The following is a 15314-nucleotide window of genomic DNA, read 5'->3' on the forward strand; positions in this document are numbered from 1 at the left end:
AATTTTGACCCAATCGATGAAAATTTTACAATTTTTTGTTTTTTGGCCAAAACTCGTAAACTATTTGTCCTAACAATCTCGAATTTGGCCAGTTAATAGATTTCTCTTTCGATTGATGCATAAAAAAAGTATTAAAAGTCGTTTTCCCTTCGGAAACATTTATTGAAAATTGCCCCTAAACAACTCCATGATAACAGATTTTGATTGATGTCTCGTCTATTTGTGAAGCAAACTCAAGTTATTTGAGCTCATTTAACGCGAAATTTTTCGCAGAATCTAAAACCGGGCGAATTTCTAACGTACGTCAACAAATAATTGAGTTATGGCAGCATGAATTTTTGAATAGTCGCCAGAGAGCCAAATTTTTGAAGGTTTGAAACCATTAGTGATAAATATCTCGGAAACTACGACAGATCGAAAGAAACGGTTTTCGCCATCGTTTTTCCCGAGATTTTTTACTTAAGAATTCGTTTTTAGATTTTTCAAAAGTAAGATATTTTAAGAGATTTTGATGCATTTGTAGGCTGCAATCGGCTTCGGCGAGGAACCCACCATTCAGTGGCTCTGTGGAGGAACTCTAATAAGCGACCAGTTCGTTCTAACAGCCGCCCACTGTCTTTCCTCAAGAGAAGTGTAAACGTCCCATAATCCCTAACTCTTCTGTTCAACTGTATTTCCAGAGGCCCCGCCAAATGGGTGCGTCTTGGTGATCTCGATCTCAAAGAATCCACCGAAGATGCAAAGCCTCTAACTTTCGAAATTGTGGAAACTTTTGGTCATCCTGAGTACAAGAGGCGGTCGCATTACCACGACATTGCTCTCCTCAAACTGAACGCTTCTGTTACTTTCAATAACTACATCAAACCTGCGTGTTTGGATCAAGGAATTGAGTTTTTTCTCGACGAGTTGGTTATAACAGGTTGGGGCAAAGTGGATCTGCATGGAGACTTCAGCAGTCATCTTTTGAAGGCTAAAGTGAACCTCATCGAGCATGAGAGGTGTAAGGAGCTGTACGCTTCCACCACCAAGAGAAAACTAGAGAAAGGAATCGTCGAGGAGTGGCAGTTGTGCGCTGGGGGTGACGACGGGCAGGATTCGTGTCCGGTAAGTAATTTTAACGTGTTGGTACCTCTGACTTGTCAAAATTCATAAAATAACAGAGCTACCAACACTGAAAAAATTTTAAGGTGACATTTTTTGACAGGGCGACTCCGGAGGACCACTTCAACACTTCATAGATTCGTACCCACAACACTTCTTCGTCGTTGGCGTCACTTCTTTTGGAAAAGGTTGTGGATTTAAGAACAGCGTCGGAGTTTACACGCGAGTATCGAACTATATCGATTGGATCGATGATATTGTTTGGCCAGACGAAGATGTTCTTTTTCCAGATAACTGAACTGTTTTATAATAATAATAATAATAATAAACTAGTGGTAAAAATGTTAAGTTTATTGCTGAAGAGGTTTCACGCGAATCCTCAACGGATCGGCTATTCCATACAGCATGCCCGAACGAAATTTCATGTCTTCGTGCGGCCAAGAAATCTCAAAGTTTCGTACAATCTGAAACGAATTGTATTGTTGAGTTTTCGTTTAATTCTAATGAAGGAGTTACCTTCAGGAGCGCCATTTCCAGCTCCAAGTATGCAATTCTCTTTCCAATACAACTTCGAGGTCCAAACCCGAATGGTAGATTAAGAAACGGACTTGCAGATTTGTGCGAAATCTCAGGAGGAGCTGAAGAGAGCCATCGTTCGGGTAGAAACTCTTTGGCTCTTGGGAAATGCTTATCCTGCATGCAAAGTGTTAAGTGACACGTCCCAACGTCTGCCTAAAAAAAGAGTTGTTTTCAGGGCGATTGGTCGAAGTTTCTTACTCCTTTGGGCACTTGGTAGCCTCCCAGAACCAAATCTTTTTTGAGCGTTCGAATATTTCCCACACCAATTGGAGCAAATCTTGTCACTTCTTTCAAAACAGCTTTGAGGTACGGAGCTTTAGCCAACACTTCTTTAGTTATCGGCGAGTTTCGTCTCTCCAGAAGAGACGTAGCTTCATCCCTCAATTTCTTCTGTTTTTCTGGATTTTTGGCGAGAAAGTAGAGACCCGCTCCCAGGACCCGCCCAGTCTAAAAACAGAAGTTGGAGAAGAAACACTCAAAAGAATGGAGTTTACAGTGTCAATTCCGGCCAACATCATATCCACGGCCATCGTTATCGCAATTTTCCGGTCTCTCTTCAACAGCTGCTGGAGGACACTCTTGGTTTCGTTCTCAGGATCGATTTCTTGCTTCTCCAGGTCGTCGAGAGCTCGGTTAATATGTTTGGTGTTGGTCCTGCAAGAAGAACATCAGAAGATTTCTTCAGACGACGAACATTACTTCAGGAGGAAGTCAGTGGCCGAAACGAACTCCTTCCAATCGCGGGTGTCGAAGTACTTGTATAATGACGGCTTGAAATCGAGTTTGCCCATCAACTCGAACATTTGCGTGGCGCTGTTGATCATCCTCTCGGGCTCGGAGTTCGCTTGAAGGTCTCTTTTCAAACACCCTGTAGAAATATAGTACTGGTGGTTCCCGCAGAAGTGTTACGTACCCAAATGCGTGTCTAAAGTGACGACGCCGATTGACTCCAGCGACCATTTATACAGTTCGTTCCGGAAATCCTCCGGCATTTCACTGTCTTTGTTTTGTTTGGCGAAGAACTCCATGTTGTCAACCAGTTGGTCGGCCACGAAGTTCATCTTATCGGTGTACTGGGCGATGTTCTTCGGTTGCATTAAAATGGGGTTGACCACACTGCGGGTTCTAAACCAGCGTTCTCCGTGGCTACAAAACGAAGAGTTTTTCTTGGAGGTGGTAGATTTAGAACTTACTGTACTACAAGTCCCATATTCTGGTAGACATCTTTTCTCATGTCATAGTACCTCTCCAAAGAAGGAATGCCTCTTCGGATGGGCCAAACACCTTCATTCCGAAACAACTGAAATTGAAGAGGTGTTAACTTTGCGAGATTGTTGACTTGTACGCACTGTCTCAATGTCTTTGGGGTTGAAGAGTAGAACCATTGGAACTGGAGTCAACCCTTTGAGGATTGATATATCACCGTACTTCTTGTACATACTAAAAATAAATTTCCAAAAACTTTCCCAAGGAAATGTGCCAAAAGACTCACTATTTGTGGACGTCAAAGAAATCCATCCCATGGAAATCCCCAATTTTTGGCAGAAGAAACCTCCAAAGATTCCCCACAACTGGTAATGGTTTCGGCCCCGGAATGGCTTCAAATGGTTTCGCGTCATCCCACCCTTGTGGTTTAGCACTGACGACTTCTGATTCATCCAGATTTTTGTAGTGTTCAACTTTCTTCTCGAACTCCGCACTTTCGGTGTACGTTGACATGCAATTTCTTCCGGTTCTTCTGACGTTAGAAGAAACGCGGATGAGTATTTGCGTTCGTATCATGTTGAGGTGTGACGCGTGCGAAAAATACGAGCAAACTGTCTCGTGTTAATTGGAATGATAAATAAGATAATGTTTAATGATACACTCGGCTGTTATCAATTTTATCATGATGGCCGCTGCGTAATTTTAGTGTGGCTCAATGTTAGAAATAATTATTTATATATCTTCATTAGCTAGCGCGTTGTTAAAAATAGAACGTCTATTCTTAATTATTTTTCGACTCGCACCAAAAAATTGTCTGATTTTTTGCTCAGATGAATAAAACCAAGTACAAAGCCTTGAAAGTTTCAAGGTTACCAGGGTTATCTGTTAGACTGTGGTTAAGTGTTTTGAAGACTATTAATGTTCTAATTTAGATTGTTTAGATCTTTTCGATACTTTAGAACCACTTTTAGGTCTTTTGCATCTTTTTTAGGTCTTTTAGTTTTGTATTTAGAAGATTCTTTACGTTTTTCAAGTTTTTTAGATACTTTAGATTTTTTTGGTTCTTTAAATTATTTTTTGGATCGTTTAGGTTTTTCTTTAGATCCTTTAGATTCTAAGGATTTAGGCCGTTTAAGTCTTTCTTTGGGTCTTTTAGATTCTCTTTTAGGTTCTTTAGTGAGACAATAATAACGCAAAATTACGAATATTATTGTTATTGTTATTAATTTGTTATTATGTTGAGTCCCACAAAGTACTATCTACTTTTTGATATCACTAGTCATCATGATAAAATACAAATACTGACAAAGCATTATCTTATTTATCTTCCCAAACAACAAGAGACAGTTTACGTCAATATTTTGCACATATTAAACCTTAACATAATACAAACACAAATACTTTGGATTCTTCTTTAAGTCCTTTATATCCTTACTTAGACTCTATAGATATTTCTTTGGTTTGCTTATATTGTCTTTTAAGTCATTAACTTTCTCCATTAGAATTTGAATTCTTTAAATCTTTGTTTAGGTTCTTTAACTTCTTTAACTTTAGATTGTCTTTCAGGTTCTTAAAATTTTTTTTTAGGTTTTTTGAGTTTTTTAAATACTTTAGATCCTCTTCTAGATCTTTTGGATTTTTCTTAAGGTCCTTTAGATTCTCGACAAGGTTATTGAAGTCTTTTAGATTCCTTTGATCCTCCATTAAATCTTCTTAATTCTACTTTATATTCTTTAGATTCTCTTTTAGGTCTTTTATAATTTAATTCAGGTTCTTTATGTCCTCTTTTAGGTCTTTTAACTCATGTAGGTTCATTAGATTCGCGTTTAGGTCTGTAAGATCTTCTTTTAGATCCTCTTTTAAGTTCTTTAGATCTTCTTTTAGGTTCTTTGGATTCTCCTTTAAGTTCTTTAGGTCCTTCTTTAAGTCTTTTAGATCCTCTGTTTTTTAGGTTTTCCTTTAAGTTCTTTAACTCTTGTAAGTTCTTTAGTTTGCCCTTTAAGTCGTTTAAATCCTTTTTTAGGTTCTTTAGATCATTTAGAAGTCTCTTATAATTTGTTAGATCCTTTAAGTACTTTGGGTTCTTTACATACTATAGATTCTCCTTTAGGTCTTTCAGTTCTTCTCTTTTGTTCCTTACATTTTTCTTTTAGATCGTTTGGATTCTTTTTAGGTTCTTTACATCTTCCTTTAGGTTCATCCTTTTCAAAGATTCTTAAGAATTTAAATGCTTAACGTTTTCTAAATCTTTTACATTTTTCTTTAAGTTCTTTGGATTCTTCTCTAGGTCTTTTCTTTTGGTGCTTTAGAAACTACTTTAGGGTTTTTAGATCCTCATATAGATTGTTCAACTTCTTTTTCAGGTTCTTTTAATCCGTCTTTATAATAAGTCGTTTAGATTCTACTTTAAGTTGTTTAAATTCTTTATTAGATCTTAGATAGATATTAGATTTTTAGATTATCTTTTAGGTATATTAGTTCCTGGGGGCAGATCTTACTTTAGATCCTTTAGGTTTTTTACGTTTACGTTGAAGTCCATTAACTCGTTTAGGTTTTTTAGGTTTTCTTTTAGGTTCTTGAAGACGTTTAAATTCTTCTTTAGCTCGTTGAAATCTTTTTTTAGGTCTTTTAGATCCTTTAGAAGATCCTTTAGATTTATTAGATTCTTTAAATACTTTGGGTTCATTTCTACTTTAGATTCACTTTTAGGCCCTTCAGCTCTTCTTTTATGTTCTTTAGATTCTCTTTTAGATCGTTGAGTTTTTTAGATTCTAATTTAGGTCTTTTATATTCTTCTTTAAGTTTTTTGATCCGTTAGAGTTTTTAAATCCTCTTTTAGGTCTTTGGATTTTTCATTAGGCTTCTTTAGATTCTTTAGATTGTTTAAGTTCTTGAGATCCACGTTCTTTTAAAAGAATTTTAGGAGACTTTAAATGCTGAACGTTTTCTAGATACTTTAGTTCCTCGGTTAAATCTTTTACATTTTTTTTTGGATTCTTCTTTAGGTTCTTCTGGTTCTTTAGATCCTCCTTTAGGTTTTTTTAATTCTCCTATAGATTGTTTAAATTCTTCTTTAGGTTTTTAAATTCTACTTTAAATCGTTTAGATTCTTTTTTACCTAAAGTGTTTTACATACTTTAGGCTCATTTAGAGGTTAGAGTAGATAGTAAAATGTTACTTCTAGGCCAGGGCATTTGGCGTCTTAAAAAACAAGGCAGAATCTTACAAACTGAGCTGTTTGCCCAAAAGCAAAAAGCCGAAAAAGGCCTAAAACCTCTAAAAAACAGTGACTTTTATCCACTCCAAAAGTACCCAAATATGTGTAGACCACCAAAAATTGGGTACTCGAAAAAACCGTTAAAATCTCCAAAAATAATGCAAAATTATGTCAAAAACGCCCTAAAAACTAACAAAATGCCTTGCTTTTAATCACTCTAAAATGGCTTTTTTATTTCTGGACCAAGTCATTTGGCGCATGCAAAAATCATCAAAAAAAATCCTATTCCTATCTCTCGGTTTTCAACATCCCAAAATAGATTTTTATTTCTGGAAAAAAGCAATTGGCGCCCAAAAAAATTAGTCCTAAAAAGTTATTAAAATTATTGAAAAGGTCAAACTTTCTCAGTTTTTAAATACCCATGTCGCATTACCACGACATTGCTCTCCTCAAACTGGATGCTTCTGTTACTTTCAATAACTAAATTAAACCTGCGTGTTTGGATCAAGGAAGTTTTTTCTCGACGAGTTGGTTATAACAGGTTGGGGCAAAGTGGATCCGCATAGAGACTTCAGCAGTCATCTTTTGAAGGCTAAAGTGAACCTCGTCGAAGCAGTACGCTTCCACCCCCAAGAGAAAACTGGAGAAAGGAATCGTCGAGGAGTGGCAGTTGTGCGCTGGGGGTGACGACGGGCAGGATTCGTGTCCGGTAACTAATTTTAACGTGTTGGTACCTCTGACTTGTCAAAATTCATAAAATAACAGAGCTACCAACACTGAAAAAATTCTAAGGTGACATTTTTTGACAGGGCGACTCCGGAGGACCACTTCAACACTTCATAGATTCGTACCCACAACACTTCTTCGTCGTTGGTGTCACCTCTTTTGGAAAAGGTTGTGGATTTAAGAACAGCGTCGGAGTTTACACGCGAGTATCGAACTATATCGATTGGATCGAAGATATTGTTTGGCCAGACGAAGATGTTCTTTTTCCAGATAACTGAACTGTTTTATAATAATAATAATAAACTAGTGGTAAAAATGTTAAGTTTATTGCTGAAGAGGTTTCACGCGAATCCTCAACGGATCGGCTATTCCATACAGCATGCCCGAACGAAATTTCATATCTTCGTGCGGCCAAGAAATCTCAAAGTTTCGTACAATCTGAAACAAATTGTAATGTTGAGTTTTGGTCGAAATCCAACTAAGGAGTTACCTTCAGGAGCGCCATTTTCAGCTCCAAGTATGCAATTCTCTTTCCAATACAACTTCGAGGTCCAAACCCGAATGGTAGATAAAGAAACGGACTCGCAGATTTGTGCGAAATCTCAGGAGGAGCTGAAGAAAGCCATCGTTCGGGTATAAACTCTTTGGCTCTTGGGAAATGCTTATCCTGCATGCAAAGTGTTAATTGGCACGTTCCGACGTCTGTCTAAAAAAAAAGAGTTGTTTCGGGGGTGGTTGGTCAAAACTACTTACTCCTTTGGGCACTTGGTAGCCTCCCAGAACCAAATCTTTTTTGAGCGTCCGCAGATTTCCCACAGCAATTGGAGCAAATCTTGTCACTTCTTTTAGAACAGCTTTGAGGTACGAAGCTTTAGCCAACACTTCTTTAGTTATCGGAGAGTTTCGTCTCTCCAGAAGAGATGTAGCTTCTTCTCTTAATCTCTTCTGTTTTTCTGGATTTTTAGCGAGATAGTAAAGACCCGCTCCCAGGACCCGTCCAGTCTAAAAACAGAAGTTGGAGAAGAAACACTCAAAAGAATGGAGTTTACAGTGTCAATTCCGGCCAACATCATATCCGCGGCCATCGTTATGGCAATTTTCCGGTCTCTCTTCAACAGCTGCTGGAGGACACTCTTTGTTTCGTTCTCCGGATCGATTTCTTGCTTCTCCAGGTCGTCGAGAGCTCGGTTAATATGTTTGGTGTTGGTCCTGCAAGAAGAACATCAGAAGATTTCTTCAGACGCCGAACATTACTTCAGGAGGAAGTCAGTGGCCGAAACGAACTCCTTCCAATTGCGGGTGTCGAAGTACTTGTACAATGAAGGCTTGAAATCGAGTTTACCCATCAACTCGAACATTTGCGTGGCGCTGTTGATCATCTTCTCGGGCTCGGAGTTTGCTTGAAGGTCTCTTTTCAAACACCCTGTAGAAATATAGTACTGGTGGTTCCCGCAGAAGAGTTACGTACCCAAATGCGTGTCTAAAGTGACGACGCCGATGGACTCCAGCGACCATTTATACAGTTCGTTTCGGAAATCTTCCGGCATTTCACTGTCTTTGTTTTGTTTGGCGAAGAATTCCATGTTGTCAACCAGTTGGTCGGCCACGAAGTTCATCTTATCGGTGTACTGGGCGATGTTCTTCGGTTGCATTAAAATGGGGTTGACCACACTGCGGGTTCTAAACCAGCGTTCTCCGTGGCTACAAAACGAAGAGTTTTTCTTGGAGGTGGTAGATTTAGAACTTACTGTACTACAAGTCCCATATTCTGGTAGACATCTTTTCTCATGTCATAGTACCTCTCCAAAGAAGGAATGCCTCTTCGGATGGGCCAAACACCTTCATTCCGAAACAACTGAAATTGAAGAGGTGTTAACTTTGCGAGATTGTTGACTTGTACGCACTGTCTCAATGTCTTTGGGGTTGAAGAGTAGAACCATTGGAACTGGAGTCAACCCTTTGAGGATTGATATATCACCGTACTTCTTGTACATACTAAAAATAAATTTCCAAAAACTTTCCCAAGGAAATGTGCCAAAAGACTCACTATTTGTGGACGTCAAAGAAATCCATCCCATGGAAATCCCCAATTTTCGGCAGAAGAAACCTCCAAAGATTCCCCACAACTGGTAATGGTTTCGGCCCCGGAATGGCCTCAAATGGTTTCGCGTCATCCCACCCTTGTGGTTTAGCACTGGCGACTTCTGATTCATCCAGATTTTTGTAGTGTTCAACTTTCTTCTCGAACTCCGCACTTTCGGTGTACGTTGACATGCAATTTCTTCCGGTTCTTCTAACGTTAGAAGAAACGCGTATGAGTATTTGCGTTCGTATCATGTTGAGGTGTGACGCTTGCGAAAAATACGAGCAAACTGTCTCGTGTTAATTGGAATGATAAATAAGATAATGTTTAATGATACACTCGGCTGTTATCAATTTTATCATGATGGCCGCTGCGTAATTTTAGTGTGGCTCAATGTTAGAAATAATTATTTGTATATCTTCATTAGCTAGCGCGTTGTTAAAAATAGAATGTCTGTCTATTCTTAATTATTTTTCGACTCGCACCAAAAAATTGTCTGATTTTTTGATCAGATGAATAAAACCAAGTACAAAGCCTTGAGAGTTTCAAGGTTACCAGGGTTATCTGTTAGACTGTGGTTAAGTGTTTTGGAGACTATTAATGTTCTAATTTAGATTGTTTAGATCTTTTCGATACTTTAGAACCACTTTTAGGTCTTTTGCATCTTTTTTTAGGTCTTTTAGTTTTGTATTTAGAAGATTCTTTACGTTTTTCAAGTTTTTTAGATACTTTAGATTCTTTTGGTTCTTTAAATTATTTTTTGGATCGTTTAGGTTTTTCTTTAGGTCCTTTAGATTCTAAGGATTTAGGCCGTTTAAGTCTTCCTTTGGGTCTTTTAGATTCTCTTTTAGGTTCTTTAGTGAGACAATAATAACGCAAAATTACGAATATTATTGTTATTGTTATTAATTTGTTATTATGTTGAGTCCCACAAAGTACTATCTACTTTTTGATATCACTAGTCATCATGATAAAATACAAATACTGACAAAGCATTATCTTATTTATCTTCCCAAACAACAAGAGACAGTTTACGTCAATATTTTGCACATATTAAACCTTAACATAATACAAACACAAATACTTTGGATTCTTCTTTAAGTCCTTTATATCCTTACTTAGACTCTATAGATATTTCTTTGGTTTGCTTATATTGTCTTTTAAGTCATTAACTTTCTCCGTTAGAATTTGAATTCTTAAAATCTTTGTTTAGGTTCTTTAACTTCTTTAACTTTAGTTGTCTTTCAGGTTCTTAAAATTTTTTTTTAGGTTTTTTGAGTTTTTTAAATACTTTAGATCCTCTTCTAGATCTTTTGGATTTTTCTTAAGGTCCTTTAGATTCTCGACAAGGTTATTGAAGTCTTTTAGATTCCTTTGATCCTCCATTAAATCTTCTTAATTCTACTTTATATTCTTTAGATTCTCTTTTAGGTCTTTTATAATTTAATTCAGGTTCTTTATGTCCTCTTTTAGGTCTTTTAACTCATGTAGGTTCATTAGATTCGCGTTTAGGTCTGTAAGATCTTCTTTTAGATCCTCTTTTAAGTTCTTTAGATCTTCTTTTAGGTTCTTTGGATTCTCCTTTAAGTTCTTTAGGTCCTTCTTTAAGTCTTTTAGATCCTCTGTTTTTTAGGTTTTCCTTTAAGTTCTTTAACTCTTGTAAGTTCTTTAGTTTGCCCTTTAAGTCGTTTAAATCCTTTTTTAGGTTCTTTAGATCATTTAGAAGACTCTTATAATTTGTTAGATCCTTTAAGTACTTTGGGTTCTTTACATACTATAGATTCTCCTTTAGGTCTTTCAGTTCTTCTCTTTTGTTCCTTACATTTTTCTTTTAGATCGTTTGGATTCTTTTTAGGTTCTTTACATCTTCCTTTAGGTTCATCCTTTTCAAAGATTCTTAAGAATTTAAATGCTTAACGTTTTCTAAATCTTTTACATTTTTCTTTAAGTTCTTTGGATTCTTCTCTAGGTCTTTTCTTTTGGTGCTTTAGAAACTACTTTAGGGTTTTTAGATCCTCATATAGATTGTTCAACTTCTTTTTCAGGTTCTTTTAATCCGTCTTTATAATAAGTCGTTTAGATTCTACTTTAAGTTGTTTAAATTCTTTATTAGATCTTAGATAGATATTAGATTTTTAGATTATCTTTTAGGTATATTAGTTCCTGGGGGCAGATCTTACTTTAGATCCTTTAGGTTTTTTACGTTTACGTTGAAGTCCATTAACTCGTTTAGGTTTTTTAGGTTTTCTTTTAGGTTCTTGAAGACGTTTAAATTCTTCTTTAGCTCGTTGAAATCTTTTTTTAGGTCTTTTAGATCCTTTAGAAGATCCTTTAGATTTATTAGATTCTTTAAATACTTTGGGTTCATTTCTACTTTAGATTCACTTTTAGGCCCTTCAGCTCTTCTTTTATGTTCTTTAGATTCTCTTTTAGATCGTTGAGTTTTTTAGATTCTAATTTAGGTCTTTTATATCCTTCTTTAAGTTTTTTGATCCGTTAGAGTTTTTAAATCCTCTTTTAGGTCTTTGGATTTTTCATTAGGCTTCTTTAGATTCTTTAGATTGTTTAAGTTCTTGAGATCCACGTTCTTTTAAAAGAATTTTAGGAGACTTTAAATGCTGAACGTTTTCTAGATACTTTAGTTCCTCGGTTAAATCTTTTACATTTTTTTTTGGATTCTTCTTTAGGTTCTTCTGGTTCTTTAGATCCTCCTTTAGGTTTTTTTAATTCTCCTATAGATTGTTTAAATTCTTCTTTAGGTTTTTAAATTCTACTTTAAATCGTTTAGATTCTTTTTTACCTAAAGTGTTTTACATACTTTAGGCTCATTTAGAGGTTAGAGTAGATAGTAAAATGTTACTTCTAGGCCAGGGCATTTGGCGTTTAAAAAAACAAGGCAGAATCTTACAAACTGAGCTGTTTGCCCAAAAGCAAAAAGCCGAAAAAGGCCTAAAACCTCTAAAAAACAGTGACTTTTATCCACTCCAAAAGTACCCAAATATGTGTAGACCGCCAAAAATTGGGTACTCGAAAAAACCGTTAAAATCTCCCAAAATAATGCAAAATTATGTCAAAAACGCCCTAAAAACTAACAAAATGCCTTGCTTTTAATCACTCTAAAATGGCTTTTTTATTTCTGGACCAAGTCATTTGGCGCATGCAAAAATCATCAAAAAAAATCCTATTCCTATCTCTCGGTTTTCAACATCCCAAAATAGATTTTTATTTCTGGAAAAAAGCAATTGGCGCCCAAAAAAATTAGTCCTAAAAAGTTATTAAAATTATTGAAAAGGTCAAAGTTTCTCAGTTTTTAAATACCCATGTCGCATTACCACGACATTGCTCTCCTCAAACTGGATGCTTCTGTTACTTTCAATAACTAAATTAAACCTGCGTGTTTGGATCAAGGAAGTTTTTTCTCGACGAGTTGGTTATAACAGGTTGGGGCAAAGTGGATCCGCATAGAGACTTCAGCAGTCATCTTTTGAAGGCTAAAGTGAACCTCGTCGAAGCAGTACGCTTCCACCCCCAAGAGAAAACTGGAGAAAGGAATCGTCGAGGAGTGGCAATTGTGCGCTGGGGGTGACGACGGGCAGGATTCGTGTCCGGTAACTAATTTTAACGTGTTGGTACCTCTGACTTGTCAAAATTCATAAAATAACAGAGCTACCAACAATGAAAAAATTCTAAGGTGACATTTTTTGACAGGGCGACTCCGGAGGACCACTTCAACACTTCATAGATTCGTACCCACAACACTTCTTCGTCGTTGGTGTCACCTCTTTTGGAAAAGGTTGTGGATTTAAGAACAGCGTCGGAGTTTACACGCGAGTATCGAACTATATTGATTGGATCGATGATATTGTTTGGCCAGACGAAGATGTTCTTTTTCCAGATAACTGAACTGTTTTATAATAATAATAATAATAATAAACTAGTGGTAAAAATGTTAAGTTTATTGCTGAAGAGGTTTCACTCGAATCCTCAACGGATCGGCTATTCCATACAACATGCCCGAACGAAATTTCATGTCTTCGTGCGGCCAAGAAATCTCAAAGTTTCGTACAATCTGAAACAAATTGTAATGTTGAGTTTTGGTCGAAATCCAACTAAGGAGTTACCTTCAGGAGCGCCATTTTCAGCTCCAAGTATGCAATTCTCTTTCCAATACAACTTCGAGGTCCAAACCCGAATGGTAGATAAAGAAACGGACTCGCAGATTTGTGCGAAATCTCAGGAGGAGCTGAAGAGAGCCATCGTTCGGGTATAAACTCTTTGGCTCTTGGGAAATGCTTATCCTGCATGCAAAGTGTTAATTGGCACGTTCCGACGTCTGTCTAAAAAAAAAGAGTTGTTTCGGGGGTGGTTGGTCAAAACTACTTACTCCTTTGGGCACTTGGTAGCCTCCCAGAACCAAATCTTTTTTGAGCGTCCGCAGATTTCCCACAGCAATTGGAGCAAATCTTGTTACTTCTTTCAAAACAGCTTTGAGGTACGAAGCTTTAGCCAACACTTCTTTAGTTATCGGAGAGTTTCGTCTCTCCAGAAGAGATGTAGCTTCTTCTCTTAATTTCTTCTGTTTTTCTGGATTTTTAGCGAGATAGTAAAGACCCGCTCCCAGGACCCGTCCAGTCTAAAAACAGAAGTTGGAGAAGAAACACTCAAAAGAATGGAGTTTACAGTGTCAATTCCGGCCAACATCATATCCGCGGCCATCGTTATGGCAATTTTCCGGTCTCTCTTCAACAGCTGCTGGAGGACACTCTTTGTTTCGTTCTCCGGATCGATTTCTTGCTTCTCCAGGTCGTCGAGAGCTCGGTTAATATGTTTGGTGTTGGTCCTGCAAGAAGAACATCACAAGATTTTTTTAGACGACAAACATTACTTCAGGAGGAAGTCAGTGGCCGAAACGAACTTCTTCCAATTGCGGGTGTCGAAGTACTTGTACAATGAAGGCTTGGCATCGAGTGTGTCCATCAACTCGAACATTTGCGTGGCGCTGTTAATCATCTTCTCGGGCTCGGAGTTAGCTTGAAGGTCTCTTTTCAAACACCCTGTAGAAATATAGTACTGGTGGTTCCCACAGAAGTGTTACGTACCCAAATGCGTGTCTAAAGTGACGACGCCGATTGACTCCAGCGCCCATTTATACAGTTCGTTCCGGAAATCTTCCGGCATTTCACTGTCTTGGTTCTGCTGGGCAAAGAACTCCATGTTGTCAACCAGTTGGTCGGCCACGAAGTTCATCTTATCGGTGTACTGGGCGATATTCTTCGGTTGCATTAAAATGGGGTTGACCACACTGCGGATTCTAAACCAGGGTTCTCCATACCTACAAAACGAAGAGTTTTTCTTAGAAGTGGTAGATTTAGACTTACTGTACTACGAGTTCCATATTCTGGCAGCCATCTTTTCTCATGTCATAGTACCTCTTCAAAGAAGGAATGCTTCTTCGGATAGGCCAAACACCTTCATTCCGAAACAACTGAAATTGAAGAGGTGTTAACTTTGCGAAATTTTTGACTTGTACGCACTGTCTCAATGTCTTTGGGATTGAAGAGTAGAACCATTGGATTTAGAGTGAACGCTTTAAGGATTGATATATCACCGTACTTCTTGTACATACTAAAAATAAATTTCCAAAAACTCTCCCAAAGAAATGTGCCAAAAGACTCACTATTTGTGGACGTCAAAGAAATCCATCCCATAGAAATCCCCAATTTTTGGCAGAAAGAACCTCCAAAGATTCCCCACCACTGGTAATGGTTTCGGCCCCGGAATGGTCTCAAATGGTTTCGCGTCATCCCACCCTTGTGGTTTAGCACTGGCGACTTCTGATTCATCCAGATTTTTGTAGTGTTCGACTTTCTTCTCGAACTCCGCACTTTCGGTGTACGTTGACATGCAATTTCTTCCGGTTCTTCTAACGTTAGAATAAACGCGGATGAGGATTTGCGTTCGTATCATGTTGAGGTGTACGCTTGCAAAAAATACGAGCAAACTGTCTCGTGTTAGTTGGAAAGGTAAATAGATAATTTTTAATTTGTTATCAATTTTATTATAATGGCCGCTGCTTAATTTAGTGTGGCTCAATGTTAGAAATAATTATTTATACAGTGTGTCTCAGAACTCATGCCTAGCCGAAAACCGGGCATATCGGGAAAAGCTGTGAATGTGTAAATTGCTGAAAAAAAGTTCCAACTCCAACAGAAACTGAGAAAAGACATGACAAAGTTGACCAACCACAAGGCCGGGTGGGAATGGTCTGGAAGATACACTCGCGTGTTGCTATTAAGAGACCAGTTTATGTTCTCCTTTGAATTTTGTATAAATGATCTGGTCCACTGTAAACTTAATTGACGTTTAAATGACAGACTTCAATAAATGAGTTAACACTTTGAA

The 15314-nt window shown here is 37.5% G+C and overlaps 4 protein-coding genes across 4 annotated transcripts; 1 reads left to right on the forward strand and 3 right to left on the reverse strand.

The window, feature by feature from the left end:
- Positions 1-654: 654 nt before the first annotated feature.
- LOC148180470 (serine protease snk-like) lies at positions 655-1399 on the forward strand (the record flags this gene model as incomplete). Its single annotated transcript, XM_088038560.1, has 2 exons — positions 655-1104; positions 1205-1399. Coding segments are annotated over 2 exons (645 nt in total), but the record flags the coding sequence as incomplete, so codon positions are not given.
- A 32-nt stretch (positions 1400-1431) lies between these two features.
- Positions 1432-3530, reverse strand: LOC148180471 (cytochrome P450 CYP12A2-like). The gene is made up of 9 exons (XM_088041684.1): positions 3173-3530; positions 3030-3120; positions 2874-2980; positions 2594-2826; positions 2380-2548; positions 2175-2334; positions 1879-2127; positions 1618-1833; positions 1432-1565 (listed from the first exon to the last, which is right to left on the reverse strand). The coding sequence occupies exons 1-9, from the start codon at positions 3460-3462 to the stop codon at positions 1452-1454; spliced, it is 1629 nt and encodes a 542-aa protein (XP_087897810.1). The 5' UTR covers positions 3463-3530; the 3' UTR covers positions 1432-1451.
- Positions 3531-7133: 3603 nt separating this feature from the next.
- LOC148180472 (putative cytochrome P450 12c1, mitochondrial) lies at positions 7134-9247 on the reverse strand. Its single transcript, XM_088041673.1, has 9 exons — positions 8877-9247; positions 8734-8824; positions 8578-8684; positions 8298-8530; positions 8084-8252; positions 7879-8038; positions 7583-7831; positions 7320-7535; positions 7134-7267 (listed from the first exon to the last, which is right to left on the reverse strand). Exons 1-9 carry the CDS (start codon positions 9164-9166, stop codon positions 7154-7156), a joined length of 1629 nt encoding a protein of 542 aa, XP_087897799.1. The 5' UTR covers positions 9167-9247; the 3' UTR covers positions 7134-7153.
- A 3613-nt stretch (positions 9248-12860) lies between these two features.
- LOC148180473 (putative cytochrome P450 12a4, mitochondrial) lies at positions 12861-14920 on the reverse strand. The gene is made up of 9 exons (XM_088040383.1): positions 14590-14920; positions 14447-14537; positions 14291-14397; positions 14012-14244; positions 13798-13966; positions 13593-13752; positions 13297-13545; positions 13034-13249; positions 12861-12981 (listed from the first exon to the last, which is right to left on the reverse strand). The coding sequence occupies exons 1-9, from the start codon at positions 14877-14879 to the stop codon at positions 12868-12870; spliced, it is 1629 nt and encodes a 542-aa protein (XP_087896509.1). The 5' UTR covers positions 14880-14920; the 3' UTR covers positions 12861-12867.
- Between the last annotated feature and the right edge of the window lie 394 nt (positions 14921-15314).

The sequence above is a fragment of the Gnatocerus cornutus genome, chromosome 1 (assembly GCF_029298725.1).
Source record: "Gnatocerus cornutus isolate USDA-ARS CGAHR chromosome 1, icGnaCorn1.1, whole genome shotgun sequence".
In the NCBI taxonomy this organism is placed as follows: domain Eukaryota; kingdom Metazoa; phylum Arthropoda; class Insecta; order Coleoptera; family Tenebrionidae; genus Gnatocerus; species Gnatocerus cornutus.

What these genes read in the sequence shown, in the direction of transcription:
- LOC148180471 (XM_088041684.1), bottom strand. Translation starts at nt 3,462, where the DNA reads ATGATACGAACGCAAATACTCATCCGCGTTTCTTCTAACGTCAGAAGA. An exon ending in AATATGGGACTTGTAGTACA is followed by an intron (nt 2,827 to 2,873) that starts GTAAGTTCTAAA and finishes TTCGTTTTGTAG; the next exon opens with CCACGGAGAACGCTGGTTTA. An exon ending in TGGAAATGGCGCTCCTGAAG is followed by an intron (nt 1,566 to 1,617) that starts GTAACTCCTTCA and finishes AATTCGTTTCAG; the next exon opens with ATTGTACGAAACTTTGAGAT.
- LOC148180472 (XM_088041673.1), bottom strand. Translation starts at nt 9,166, where the DNA reads ATGATACGAACGCAAATACTCATACGCGTTTCTTCTAACGTTAGAAGA. An exon ending in TTCTTTGACGTCCACAAATA is followed by an intron (nt 8,825 to 8,876) that starts GTGAGTCTTTTG and finishes ATTTATTTTTAG; the next exon opens with TATGTACAAGAAGTACGGTG. An exon ending in GCCACTGACTTCCTCCTGAA is followed by an intron (nt 8,039 to 8,083) that starts GTAATGTTCGGC and finishes TTCTTCTTGCAG; the next exon opens with GACCAACACCAAACATATTA.
- LOC148180473 (XM_088040383.1), bottom strand. Translation starts at nt 14,879, where the DNA reads ATGATACGAACGCAAATCCTCATCCGCGTTTATTCTAACGTTAGAAGA. An exon ending in TGTTGGCCGGAATTGACACT is followed by an intron (nt 13,546 to 13,592) that starts GTAAACTCCATT and finishes TTCTGTTTTTAG; the next exon opens with ACTGGACGGGTCCTGGGAGC. An exon ending in GCTACCAAGTGCCCAAAGGA is followed by an intron (nt 13,250 to 13,296) that starts GTAAGTAGTTTT and finishes CTTTTTTTTTAG; the next exon opens with ACAGACGTCGGAACGTGCCA.